The sequence below is a fragment of the Haemorhous mexicanus genome, chromosome 10 (assembly GCF_027477595.1).
Source record: "Haemorhous mexicanus isolate bHaeMex1 chromosome 10, bHaeMex1.pri, whole genome shotgun sequence".
Lineage (NCBI taxonomy): Eukaryota > Metazoa > Chordata > Aves > Passeriformes > Fringillidae > Haemorhous > Haemorhous mexicanus.
Window position 1 is genome coordinate 17,445,025 of NC_082350.1, and position 14,196 is coordinate 17,459,220.

General features: G+C 54.1%; 1 protein-coding gene and 1 long non-coding RNA gene across 6 annotated transcripts in view; both read left to right on the forward strand.

Moving 5' to 3' along the window:
* Nucleotides 1-1,340: 1,340 nt before the first annotated feature.
* LOC132331790 (uncharacterized) lies at nucleotides 1,341-8,879 on the forward strand. Its single transcript, XR_009487685.1, has 2 exons — nucleotides 1,341-6,921; nucleotides 8,461-8,879. It is a non-coding gene; the product is annotated as an uncharacterized LOC132331790 (long non-coding RNA).
* A 780-nt stretch (nucleotides 8,880-9,659) lies between these two features.
* Nucleotides 9,660-14,196, forward strand: part of DIS3L2 (DIS3 like 3'-5' exoribonuclease 2) — a 180,489-nt gene continuing 175,952 nt past the window's right edge. For 2 of the 5 annotated variants that reach the window (XR_009487686.1, XM_059855607.1), the window contains exons 1-2: nucleotides 9,660-9,808; nucleotides 12,219-12,938. Coding sequence is in view for 3 of the 5 variants with exons in the window: in XM_059855607.1 (XP_059711590.1) it covers nucleotides 12,242-12,938 (697 nt within the window). In the remaining 2 variants the exon portion in view is untranslated. Of the gene's footprint in view, nucleotides 9,809-12,175; nucleotides 12,939-14,196 lie in introns of those variants that run through there. The other 3 variants (XM_059855605.1, XM_059855606.1, XM_059855609.1) reach the window with 3 other exon arrangements.

Genomic DNA, 14,196 nt, shown 5'->3' on the forward strand with positions numbered 1-14,196 from the left:
CCCCCTTGCTCTCAGCCTTCCCCTTTCCTGGCTGGCAGGGCAGGATTTGTGCCTCTGCTGCTGCTGGGGCAGGGAATGGGCGGCTCTGGAGCTCTGCTGGAGATGGAGCTGAGCATTGTCCCTGGCCCTCTGTCCAGGGGGAATGCTCTTATTGGCATGAGGAAAGACACCTCATCTTTGCAGGAACATCCAGGGCTGAATTGCATTAAGATGGATTTGCACCCCAAATCCCTTCCCTGAGACCAAGGAAACATTCTCTGCTCTTCCTCCTGTCCCTGGAGTCTGTTTCAGTCTGGTCCTTTCCTCCTGCTCTGTATCCTGGTTTTTCTGGGCTCTGCTGCTCCACAAATCTCTGGGAAGCTGCCCCTGCTGGGGGACCGTGGCTATTTGGGGGTCTGTAGGATCCCTGCTCAGGAGCAGGGAGAGGTTTCCTCCTCCACAGCCAGGGCTACTGGGCACGGGACACTTCAAACGAGATCGGCTTTTCAGCTCCATGTGAACGGGAGCTGGAAGGAGAAGATCTCGGTGTTTTTTCCATTGTGCCTGCCAGGTGGAGACAACTTGGACTTTTTTGAGTGTGAAGCTGTGCTTGGGCATTTGTCTGCATGCAGGCAGAGCGAAGTGATGGAGTCGGGATTAGAGCCGACCCCGGGTGCCAGAGAGCCGTGGATGCAGGCAAGGAGCAGAGAGAGGCCCCTTCTCTCGGGGTTCAGTTCTTGTCCCATGCAAAGTGTAGCTGGAATGCAGCAGCCAGCCTCACCAGGGTGCAAGGAATGGGGGGCTCTGCACCATTACCCCCATCAGCAAAGCTTCTGCAGGGGAAAGGGGAGCAGCAGCTGAGCCCGAGGTCTCCACAGGAGGAGAGATGACATCTCTCCAGGGATGTCGGGGTGCCCGAGGCCACCAGCAGCTCAGCACCCCCCGTAGAACCTGCAATCACCGTTCTGGCTGCGCTGGCTCCTGCCCTGCTGCTGTGGGCAGCCTGTCCCCTGACTTCTCCCAGTGGACCCGGGGTGGGGAAGGAGACAGGCAGATGGCTGCGGAGAAACGTCACAGTGTGGGCAGGAGGGGCTTCCTCAGGTGTCACCAGCCCCCCTCGTACGCTGCCGTTCGCGGGTCGCTGCCGGAGCTGCTCCAGCTGCCCTCGGCCCGCAGGATCAGAGCATCGCCACAAATGCCACAAGGCGGTCAGGTCTCAGCCAGCGCCCGCCCGCAGGAGGCTCTCCCTGCCCTCGGCTCTCACTAGCGTGGTTTTCATTAGTGTGTTTTCTTTGTCACACTGTGCAGAGCCTCGGGTTTGGGGGGGGGGGAGGGGGGGGGGGGGGGCTGTGCTTTATAAATCCAATTAGTCTTGTTATTCAAATTACTCTGCCGAAGTCAGAGCCCGGCGCACACAAAGACTTAACTCAAACCAGATCGGATCCGCTGCGGTGGCAAAAGCTCAGAGCTGGAGCAAAGGTGTGCAGGAAGGGGTTAAGAGTGTGAAACCCTTTTGCTGGGTGAGGTGGGGGCCTGAAAGCTTTTAACCCTTAAAGGGATGGACCTTCCTTAGTGCACAGCCCTGCGGGATGAACACCCAGGATGAGAACTGGCAGACTCGAGGCATGTGTGGAAAACGAGAAGTGGAGAGATAGGGAGGATCCTGCACAGCTGCACAAAGAGGGATGGAGACCTGTGGGGTGGGCTGGAGGGGGTGACACCCCTCCCTATTGCACCCAGGGGCCCAAAGAGAGCCAGGAGGAGAGAGGGGCACCAGGGCTGGCCTGTCCCTGAGAAATACCAGTGTCAAACCTGGATTATGGGGAATGGGCTGCTGTGGAGATGCTGCTGAATCTTGGTGAAGTGGGGTGAGCCCTGCACACGGGGACTTATTGTGTGTGTAGGGAGTGGGGAAGGGAGCAGAGTCTGTGCTGTGTGTGTGAGAGAGGACACATGTCCCCTGTCTGAGGATTCATCAAAGTGTGACCAGTGCCGGCATGACTTGGAGAGTGGGAGGAGATGGGTCATGGGGATCTGTGTGACAGCAGCATGGGGTGTTCTGGCCCCATCACCAGGAAGGGGTGAGCGATGCCAGCGCTGAGGCTGCACCCTGCTGGGCAGCAGGGGGGCCCTGGCTCTCCAGGCTGAAATTAGGAGCCAGGTTCCAGGCATCTTCTGGAGGATGATGTCAAGAAGGTTCACAGGATAGAAATGTGGACTCAAGTCTGAAGCAAGCTGCTACTGTAGCAGTGAACAGCCAGTGATTAATCTCCTTTTTCTTCAACTCACTTATCCTTAGGGAGCCTGTTCCTTATTGATTTGGGAAATCACTGGCCAGATTTATGTCTCTTCTGCTGCCTCGGGCCAGGAGAGCACTTCCTGCCCAAGAGATGGATAACCCTAGGATGAGGATTTTCAGCTGATGCCGTGTGAAAGCCAATCATGCCTTTGCAAAAAGAGACATCAGAAGGCTGAGTGCATGTGATGGTGATGCCAGAGGGGCTGACATTTTCCCATAACCACTGGCCAACCCAAGGAGTTATTGGTCAAGAACCATCCCAGGTGGTGGGATGGAGGAGGTCCAAAGATGGAGCATCTATTAGGATCAGGGTGCTACTTGCCCTCCAGCACAGCCACCAACTACCAGTCCTCAGGAATATGATGTGTGCTGTGTTCACCAAGAGAATGTCACCAAGGGTTTGGTGTGCTGAAATAGGAGTTTTTTATAGTTGGTTTTCTTCTTTTTACAGGTTTTAGAGTACCTCTGTACCTCTGGGGTCTGATGATAGCCAGCTCAGTGAGAAGCAGTTTGAAGAGAGATTTCAATTTTCATTATTGGGATGGATGAGCAGCCTCTGGTGCTTGCAGGGGACTATCTGGTCCCATCTCTGTGGTGATGTGCCTCCTGAGGATGCTTTAAAGAAAGGTTTTCTGGGGAATAACTCCGTAGCCCCTGAGGCAGGAGCACTGCCTGGCAGCTCAGACCTGGCCATTACTATCCCCCAGCCCAGCAGCAACCAGGTTGTCATGGGGATGGGGTGACTCCACACACTGGGGTGTGATGTTCCTGGGGGACTGTCTGAAACACTGATGGAGATTTTGGCCTGTTTGAACATCCCTGGTGTTTGCTTTGGATGCTGCTGCTGCTGCTAAATGAGGCATTACAGGAAACACTATGGGATTTTGCACTTTCCCCTGTCTCCTTTGGGTCTGGAAGAGGGCTCTGGCTGAGGACACAGGCATGGCCAATATCCCCTCTCCCCAAATTGGGATAGTGATGGGGAGACAGCCCACAAGGCTGCCCTGATGGGGCAGGAAAGAATGGGGCTGTATGTGCTGCAAGGGTTAGAGACCAAGAAGGCTTCTCTGTCCCCTCCCAAAACCTCCCAGAGTGGCAAAGCCGAGGAGAAAAGGACAAGCCCCAGGCAGAGACTCACAGGTCTTTGCTAGTGAAGTGCTGATATCCTGACAGGCACAGTGTGTTTTTCCCCTAGAGCTTTGCCTTTTGGGATTTGCCATTTCTCCTGGGCTTCCTAGGATGCTATAGTCTCCTCCTGACATTCTGGGTGTTTTTCCCAGGGCTACAATGGGATAACTGTGCTCTGGAGCTGGGATGCCTCCCTGCTCTGGTGGGAGCAGGAACACAATGTCTCAGGGTTTTGTTGAATGTCAATAAAATGAAGCAATTCTAACGCACGGGTGACTCCACACCACGAGCCTCCCTCTGCATCAGTCCTCAGAGGATATGAATTGCACTGCTTCCAGCTCCTGGCAGCCTCAGGTCTGCAGCTGATGTAAGGGCAGGTTGTTGGGATTTTCCAAGCTAAATGCCACAGTTGTCTTTGTCTTCCTTTTTGCAGATGCCTTCCCCCCAGAAATGGGGGTCTGGCAGTGTTTCACCCACAGCTTCGGGGTCCCAGCATCATCCCAGGCTTGTTGATTTTGGCACTGAGCATCCCTTTGGGAATAGGAACTGCCTGCCCAAAGGGGTGATGGCCCAGAAAGGCCCCAGGATGAGTTATTGATATCACATTCATCCCTGCAGGGAGCCATGCTGTGTGCAGATCCTGAGAAGAGATCCAACAGGCCTGTGGGGATGGACCCCCAGCCTGTATCCAGGGAATCTCCATCCCAGTGGTGGAGCTGGATGCCACCAGTGCCTCTGGGGAGGGATGTCTGTGCCCTCCTGTGCTAGTACACACCCAGGCCTGGCAAGCAGGTCCTCACCAGCCCCACAGCTCTGGCAGAAGCACGTCCTGGCTTGGCAGGAGCCTCTTCCACCTGGTTTGGCTGTGCAAATCCCTGTCACCCTCGAAAAAGCCATCAGCAGCAGCTCCCTTGCAGCCCCCCTGCCAGACACAAACATCCTCCAGCTTCTCTGAAGTGGCTTCCTGAGAACCCTCTCCAAGTGGTGGGAAGGCCCTTTGGCATTGGTTCTTCAGGGCAAAACTTTTGGGCTTCCTGAGTGTCACCTTGGAGCCCCTGGATGTGAGAAACCCCAGGGGAGTGTTGGGAGGCAGAGAGCCAAATGTGTTGTTCCTGGCAGTGCTGGTGGTCAAGTCTTTGGCCTCCTAAAAGGGAGTGGTCCCACTGAAGCCAAGTTTGGGCTTTTTGCCTCTTTTTTCTTTTTTTTTTTTTAATTTTTCTTTTTGGGAGGGAGCTTGTGCAGGTGCCAGCTGAGGAGCGCTGAATGACCCTGGCTGGGGCAGGGGGCTGGCATTGGAAAGAGGAAGGTTTCAGCACCACGAACGGTGGGGCAGCCTTGTGGAGACGCTAAGGGTCTGGCTAGGTCCTGGCCATGCCTGGGAGCGGATGAGGTGGCTGCTGCTGCGGCCGGGGAGCGCTGCCGGCTGCAGGGGGTCACGCTGGCCCCGCTGCCACCCCTCGGCAGCCGCTGTGGACGTGCAGGGCTCCACAGCCCTAACCTTTAGCGACCAGACAGAATAACAATGCCGGCCTGCTGGGGCATAATGGCCGGTGTTTGCTTGAGATACAAAGGCACCGAGCTTTCACATGAGCTAATACTGATAAGTTACTCTCACTCCGTGCCCCGCCTGCCAGACGCAGCGGGGCGGCAGCAGCCCCTTCCTCCCTTCCCCGAGCTGCTGGGACGTGCCCACCGAGCCTCCAGCCCATGGTCCCCACTGCAGCATCACCCCGTGCCCTCGGCGTGCTGTCCCCACTCATCACCCATCTGCACAGCCGTCCCCGTGGGGGCTGCTTCAATCTCATCCTGGCGTGTGGAGTGGGAGATGCAGGGCGGAGATCGGGGCTTGTGGGGTCCCTACCCCTGGGACTGCATAGCAGTGTGGTTCCTTAGTTCCTGCCCTTCTGGAAAGTATTTTTCCCACCTCCCTGGGAGCATCAGAAGGGGTTTGAACTCACAGCACATCCCTTGCCCCATGTGCCCTGACCCACTCTGTTCCCCGGCCCTGCTGCCCACAAGCGCAGAAAGTGCAGGACAGCTCCTTTCCCAAGTTTCCTGATGTGACCTGTGGAGCTTTAGTGTCATCCACAGCCAGTTTGAGCACCTTTGGGAGGTTCAGTCCGCCACTGGAAGGCCCTCCACACTGAAAACTGAGGGATATATTATAAAAGAGATTTGACCATTACAACAAGCAGAACTACTGAGGAAGAGACTTGAAGGTAGCCAAAAGACAAATCTAGTTGACCTCAATTTAATGAGTTGCAAGGCACTAACCCTGCTCCTTCCCTGGCTTCTCACCTCCTGCCTCCACTGCTTCCTTCACCTGCTTCTTGTTTGCCTGTCCCTCTTTGCTGGGGTCTAGTTCTCTCTTCCTTGACTGGACAAACAAAACCAAGGCAGACCTTGCCCCCTGCCTGGGGTGAGTTGCAGACGTTCCTCCGGGCAATGAAAGTGATGGGAACCCATCAGTCCTGATCCTGGGTGGCATGTTTCCCAACCAGAGGTATGGAGGGCTCAGGAGAAGACTGGAGAAGCTGAAGGACGGGTGGGACAAGACCACATGTGTTGTGACACAGCAGATGGTATCTACTGTGGAGAGAGATGGTTTTTAGCTTATTTATGGTAATAAATCTGTCACGGTCCCCTTTATCCTGGCTCATGTCCTCCGGCCAAGTGCCCAGATGACTCCCAGTGCCTGAGAGATGTCAAAAGGACACAGACTCAGGTTTAATCCTGGGTGCTGCTGCTGCAATCAAGAAAATTCCAAGGGCGCTCAGAGGCTCCAGAACATTCTCACAGCCCTGCTTTGCCTTTGAGCACATGCTTGTGCCATGTGGGTCTCTCCTGCAGACAACAGCAGGGAGGCAGAGGCAGAGCACCCTGCTGCCCTCCATCCCTCTGTCACGGCCTGCAACCTGAAACTCTGTGAGAGTTGGGTTTGCAGGGGGCATTTCCATGTGCAGCATCAGCTCACGCCGGGTGGGCTGCAGGAAGCGCCTGGAAGCACCAGAGGAGCTGCTCTGCTCCCATCCAGGGTTCCCCTTGTTGAGTCAGCCTGGGGTGGCTCCAGCCCCTTGGCCAGTCACTGCTGATTAACGCTGATGTAAACGAGTGCCGGGCGGGCCCTGGCTGCTCGCTGAAACCGGGGGCAGAGGAGCCAAAGCCTTCGTAAGCGGGAGCTCCCGGCCAAGCAGCCGCAGCCGCGCGGTGCTCTCACCTCGGCCGAGGTGCTGCAACACGTTCCAGCCTCCAGTCGGGAAGCAGCTCCCAGTTACTGCCTGGGGGAAGATGGTGAGATAATCCTGTGCTGTGGGAAAGCAAGCCAGGGCACCGGGCTGGGCCTGCTGCTACAGGACCCCAGGAAATGAGAGTGCAGGGGAAAAATCTGCTCATGGACCTTTCCCTTTCAGAAAGGCCATGAGATGCCATGGAGGGTCAGGGAAGCAGCAGTGAGGCCATGGCTCCCTTCTGCTCAGCAGCCACGAGGATGCTGTGGATGGAAGATGGAGCCAAAGGTGAGACTGAAGCAGTCCATCCTTTCCCTGGGAGGAATTGTGTTTGAGATCCTACATGAGGCACCAGCTTGCTGTGATGTTTGCACGTGATCTCTTCCAAAGTGTGTGAAGTATGGGCATGCAGCTGGTCCCAGCCACTTAGAATCCTCTGTGTGCCCACAGGACACTGGGTGGGAGACACGGATTTGCTGTAACTCTCATTTATCTGGGTCAGTGATGGGGTAGAGCAACAGAGGGCACAAACACAGGCCCTGTTCCATGGAGCAGACAAGATTCCCAAATCCCTGGCTGCTACCAGGAGAGCAGGGCTGAGAAGTGCTCTGCTGACCTGCTGGAGACTGTGGCCCCTTGTGCAGCAGGGCCCAGCTGGAGGCAGGAGGTGAGGGTGACAGAGGCACCCACCCGTGGAGCCATATCCTTCTCACCACACCTGATATCCCTGCAAGCCCCAGGCCCCAGTGCTGGCAGTGGCACCACCAAACACCAAATCCTCCCTGCTTCCTCTGCTGTCTGTGGAAGGACCAGGGCATGCTGAAGCTACTGCTGCTGGTGGCACCACCTGGTGCAGGGGGCAGCCTGACCAAACTCCCAGCTTGGTTTCACCCCCACTGGAGCGAAGAGGAGCAGAGACACAGAATGACTCAGCAACATGGAGAGGAGCTGCTGCTCCCACCTGGCTGGTACAGGGAGGGGGACACTGGGGCTGGAAGCCCTGGGTCCCCCCACCCCATCCCTGCTCTCTTCCATGCAGCAAGGGCAGCCTGAATGGATGACATGGGTCAGCCCTGAGCAGCTGGGGCTGTGCCACCATCCTGCCTTCAGAGCACCCGCCTTCCCAGTGCCAACCACCTTACTCTATCAGCAGCCAGGAGAGCAGGAGGAAGAAGGGGAGCACACATCCTCCCTCTGACAGGGTGATCCTGTGTGGCCATGCTACCCATGGGTCCAGCTGCAGTAGAAATGGTTTCCCTGCTCTGTCTTTGTGTCCCGTGCGAGCAGCTGCTGTGTGACTGGTGGCTCTGCTCAAACAGAGGACAGCTGCTCGCTTCCTCTTGGCCAGCGTGGGGCAACTCGCTGCCTCTCAGCTGTGCCAGAGCAGAGCTGAGTGCTCACTCTCCTCCTTGAGGTGGCCAGAGCTGCCAGGGTGGGGCAGCTGATGAGCTGGCATCAGTGCCAGCAGATCATGGGCAGAGGCTCTGGGTTTGCATGGTTCATGCAAACGAGACACTGCCTTTGCTGTGGCATCCTGGCACTGGGGAGGATGTGACTGTCCTTGTGCAGGCAGGTCTGTGCTTGCTGCCCTTGGTCCCCACAAGAGCCCGGGGCTTTCTCAGGGCAGCTCCCTCGACCCAGCCGAGGGCTGGAGCTGGAGTGCTCTGGGCTTGCCACGGCCTCGTGGAAGCTCAGCAGTGCTGGCTGTGGGAATGGCCGAGGGCCCTCGTGGTGTTTGGGAGCCACAGGTGATGCTGCACCCTGAGCAGATGTGGCCTCATGGCCTTTAGAGGTGGCTGATACCAGATAATGTGCCCTGATCTGCAGGATGAAGAATGACGACTGTGGGGCCGGCGTCTTCCCCACCCTAAGTGAATGGGCAGCATGGATGCCTGCTCAGATGTCCCTGCCAAAATAAAGACTAAACAGAGCCTTTCTTCATCAGAACCCTGCCTGGAGACACCAGTTTGGGTCCCTTTGGATCCTTCTTCCATCTACTGAGGGCATTCTCCAGGCAGACAGCTCAAATGGGATTGACTGGGGATGCCATGAGGACAATTGATTGATCTCCAGATTTTCTTCTGGTTGAAATTCTTTGGCAAACACAGCCTGCATTTGCAGGTAACACCAGCGTGACCAAACTACGTATTCTCAGTCAGCCAGAGCCCGGGTCTGACTCTGCTATAAAGCCTTGTGAGAGGTCTGTGGTCACAGAAAGAGGAGGCAATAAAAGTTCCAGCTCTTGACTCTGGTCTCCTGCTTTAATGACACCCTCTGATCCACAGGCTCCGACTTATCCTGGAGGAGGTCAGGCACTGCTGCTCAGCACCAAGGGCTGGTCACTCCTTGGGTGCTGTGGCGTGGGGGAGCAGGGGATCAGCAGGTTTGGTTCTGCCCAACTTCCAGTGCCAGGGGAGCAGGAAGAGCTCAGGGAACGGGATCCCAAAGAGCTCGGGGAATGGGATCCCAAAGAGCTCAGGGAACGGGATCCCAAAGAGCTCAGGGAACGGGATCTTGGAGCTTGCTCTTCTCTGCAGTGCAGGTGAGGCCATGTGGGTGCTGAAGGAGGTTTCCCCATGGGCTTTTGGAGGTACAGGTGGTTGCAAAGCTGTGAATTTCCTCAGGAACAACACCAGACTCAGATCTTTTCAATATCAGATCAGCTAGCCCGTGCTTTTTTCACTGATCTGGCTACAAATTTGGATGAAGCTGGAGCGTTGGCCTTAAGCTGGAGCGACCCAGCCCAGGAGGCTCCGCTGGCCCCGGCTGGAAGCAGGTGGCTGCCAAGAAGCCCCGGGATCCCGGTGGCTGCAAACGCGGCGGGCTGGGGACACTCCGAGCTGGGCGGCAGCACCTCCTGCCTCCCGCGGCCCCGCGGGGCCCCTGCCCAGCCCGCGGCGGGCTCCCAGCCTCACGGGCTGTGCCTGGCCGAGAGGAGCCCAAGGCTGCCCGAGGCTCCCGTTCTCCCGGGGACCTTTCTCCGAGCAGGGAGCGGGAGCGGGGCTGGGACACCCGAGCCCGGACAGGGCTCCCCCGCCCTCCCTGCCGCGCCGGCTGAGGAGCGAGCGCTTCGCGCCGAGCCCTTCTGGGCCCCGCCGCGGCCCGTAGGCGCCGCTGCCCCGGAAGCGGACGGGGCGCTGGGACATTCAAACGGAGCGGAGCGGCCTCGGTGCCGGTGAGCGGGGCGGGGGTCAGGAGCGGGGCTGGGACAGGGACCAGGACCGGGCAGGGGAGGGGGGACAGCGGAGCCCTGCCCGGTGGCGCTCAGCCCCGGTCAGCCCGGTGTCAGCGCCGCCGCCGCCCGGCCCCGCGGTTCGCTGTCCCGTCCGGCCGCTCCGGGCCCGGCAGGAGCGCGCTGGTGGCGCGGGCCGCGCTCCCGAGGGACCGGGGACGCGTGGCAGGAGAGGCGGCCGGCGAGGGTGCCGAGGGCTCTGTGGTGCTGGAGCTGGAGCGTTGGCCGGGGAGTTGGACACCCCTGGGAGCGTGTGATGGAGGCCAGTGGTGATCCCCAGAACCAGCCGGGTGACAATAACAGGGGCGGCTTTCAAAGCGGGCCCGGCTCAGCGAGAGTCCTCCCTCTGCGCGTCCATCGTGGCATTTCACTCGTCCTCATCACCGTGCCCAGGCAGGGTGGATATACCTGCACCCACCTCTGCCTTCCCCTCTGCTCTCTTGGGAATATTTCAATTCCTGGTGGCCCGCAGAAGACTGATAATGAAACTGTAATGCACAAGGGCTTGTATCTTTCAGTGCTGCAGTTGCTGACTGCTAACGTGGTTAAAGTTGTAGAAAATACAGTGAAGGCAAGCTGCGAATGTTTGTCCTTTACTGATAAATAAAAATGACAAATTCCTGTCTCCTGGAACCAAACCATTGTTTGGAGAGTAGTCTCACCGGCTTTTATAAATGTTATCTGCTTCTGTTGCATTGGCAACAGGAGAAGGTGACGTTCAAAAAAGCTGGTGTAGGCCTACCCGTGTGTGTTTGGTAATAGCTCGGTAGCAGGTCAGTCTATTAGAAGAGTTTAGCAATTGGCCAGCACCAATGGAAAATGTTAGGAACAAGAATCACAAACCACATAAAGAATTTTTCCTATTTGTTCAGGGATTTTTAATTTTTGCTTTGCATTGTGAAGCCTGCTCACATCCGTGCCCAGTTACCGAAGAAATCCCGGTGCAGTGTGCGCTCTTTCTCCCAAAGGGCTGGAGTGGGCATGCCAGGAGGAGCTGGCTCTGCAGCCCTTGGGCCCTGCTGGGCAGTGCCCCGTTCCCAGGCAGGGTGGGCATGGAGGACACTGCCTGGGTGCTCATCCTCTGTGCAACAACAGTGAAAGGGAGAAGAGGGCTGAGTAAGGGCAAAGAAAAATTCCAAGCATGGTGGGAGTAGGGAAGCGAATATAAATTTCACTTTTGCTGATCTCTGTATTCTGTCCTGCCAAACATCCCTGTGCTTAGAGAAGGGAAGGGATAGGTATAATGGGCAGTATCATTTATTTAAACTTAAAGTCCAGTGTCCAGTCGTTCTGAGATAGCAGAGATGACAGTGAGCCCTGAAATTTTGCATGTACCAGCTGGGGTGAAATTCAGCTGTTCAGCTTTAAATTTGTCCTGAAGTGAAAAAGAGGCATTTTTATAAAAACACGCATAAGCCAGCAGTTGCACTGGGCTCTGTTATCAAGAAATTCTTATATTCTTCTTTGATTTTGCGTACAGCAAAAATCATTGCTATGTCCTGTCTATACCTGTAATTTACCTCAAAGTAGCTGAGCATAATTGAGTAGATTGTTTTGCTTCAAAAGCTTAAAAGCTAAAGCACCTGAAAAAGGATTGAAAGATGCTTGATCTGTTAAAGTTTCATACTCGTGCAGCAAAGGTGTAGATATGACACCATCTACAGAAACTGGTGCTGGATGGAGCTGCAGGCAGTGTGTCTCAGTCAGAAAGAATTAGGAACTCTTGCAAGATAATTATTGTTTTACTTCTATTTTACTAGTGGGAGTAAAATGGGAGGGAGTTCATGACTAAAAAGACAAGCTGAAATGGATAGTCTTGGTGTTTGAAGAAACTGTCCTGTACAATGGAGAAGTGTCAGTCACTGTGGGAGGGAGGTGACAGGCAGTGTTTGCTTTTGACAGCAACAGTGAAGAGCTTCAGTAAGGATGCAGTTATTTTTGAGGACTCCAGGCTGGACATGACAAGATTTTCCTTCTGATAACCACTAAACTGATGCTTCTGGTCAGTCTGTCAGTTGCTGCTTTAATTTTCCTGGCTTTTTCAAAGGCAAGGAAGAGCAGAATGAAGGAATCGTGTGTTTTTGGGGTGGGACAAAATCCCTGTTTTATGTGGTGTGTGGGCAGGCACAACTTATGGGCTGTGGTCACTCATAGGTTATGGACAGGGGTTTGGTGCAGGGCAGATGTTGAGTACATTGTGAACCCCCTTTCCCACACTGGAATGCTTTACAAACCCAGAATTCCTTTTCAGCAAAAATGTTATACTTTTGTGTCATTTGGTGTAATCAATTGTTTGACACTTTGTTTCAGGAAAATAAACCTTTTTTCCTCTCTATCTGTTTATAACTCTCAGAAGTTTGGGCCTTTCACTGCACTATGGATCAGCTGGGGCACGTGAGAAGTGTGGCTTCTGCCCAAGGTGCCAAGGAGGGACTGAGCAAGGCTGCTGCCTCCCAGAAGAGCGCCTACGCCAGGCTCGTGCAAAAGCACCACAGCGGCCGCTTCCAGTCCTACCTGAACCACATTGCACAGAAGATGCAGCTGGAAGAAGGCTTCTCCAATGACCCCAGCTTGGATCTGGACCTGCCTCTGAGGAGAGGCCTGGTGAAGGATAATCCAGTCAGGAATGGGATAAACCTGCACAGCTATTCACCAGTCAGAACATCTCACCTGGAACAGCCCTTGCCTGGGTTTGAGAACGATAAACCCCAAAGTGCTCTGAACAGGTGTTCTCTTAAAAAAAATGCCATTGTTAGTCCAGGGGGAGATGTGGAGGTGGAGGAAGACTATTATGTGTATCAGCGTGGAGCTGCATCTGGCCTGTTAAATGTGAGTGACAACCTTGGTGGGAGAGCATCAAACAGCCTGAGACACCGAGGGGCTCTGCAGAAATCTTCTGGTTCTGATGAGAGGGAGGAGGAGGACATGTGGAGGAAGAAACACAAGAAACGAGGCAGATACCCTGCCAACACTGATACAGCAGCTGGACACTTGTTGACTGAACAGTTTGGTGAGGATGTGCTGGCAGTGAATGCCAGAAAAAGCAGTCACTTGTCTCCAGGTCAAACCCAAGGTGAGTTCACTCTGATGAATTGTTTGGTCCATTTGCTACAATTACTGTGGAATTGAATGCAATGTGTTAGTCATGAATGAGTTAACAGGAGCCAGTCCTGCTCTGTCCAAGTTAGTCAGCCCTTGGTTACCTGTGGGTGGCTTTGTCCTGGTTTACAAGTAAGCCATGTGGCATGTGCAAATGCCTTCATGTGGAGCCAACTCAGTGCTGGCAGGACATAATTCCCTGGCCTAAACTCTGTGACTGTGGCTGTGCTGCTTCCAGGATCAGCTCAGGTCTAGAAGAGCCCAATTTCTGTGGTGTACAGTCCAAATTAATAAGACCACTGGATCTGAGCTGACTCAGGGCACAGTCATGCTTTTCTTTGCATTGCTTCTTTGAATCTGGAGTGCTGGTTTGCTTTTGGTCCAGGTAAATCCAGTACTCAGGGGCTAAGATGTCTGTATAATAGCCAGTTCCTGATAGAAAGTGTTGACTCCAGGAAATTTTGCTGTCAGTAACAGAGAGACCACATTTTGCAGTACTGAAGTGAATGTGCCTCTTAAATGTGATGTTCAAGGCAGAAAGCCTACTTAGGGACATAAGTAAAATTTTTTATTAAAAGAACCTCAGAACACAGCATGAACAAGGAACCAAAACCAGACACTTTAAATTTCATTTCTTATTGTAATGGTTTAAAACTTTCTCTGAATGTTATTTATGCTGAAATACTTTGATAGCCTGATCTTATGCACTACTACTGAAAGAACTCATAAATGTCACCATGTTAAATTCTCTGTAACAAGTACAAAAGAGATGGATTTCTCAGCTGGGTAAGATCAGCCTGAGGCCTATCACAACTCTTAAATTGAAAATTTTATAACTGTTTAGCTAAATCAGTCTTAAAAACTAAGCCCTAAGACTCAAGAGGGGGAGGTAATATGCTTTTTCTGGGTTATTTTTGAGATTGTGGCGATACATAATGTGCTGAAATTGATAAACACACTTCCATGAGTGCTTGCAAGACTGATCACAGATAGAGATTTAGTGCAGATTATGGTAAAATTTGTTGATGAGCTTGATTTTTGGGAGGGATTTTTTTTACATGGTTCATTGTAACACTATTTGTTGTGCTAGCTTGTCATAATAGACTTCATTTCCTTCAGCTTTTGAAGCGTAGGAAGAGCAGATGACAGATGAAGAGTCTCAAAGGCATACAGTTTATATCCAGGAAAATTACAGGTGCCTACATGGATAAAGTAAAAATAGCCTGGCTTTC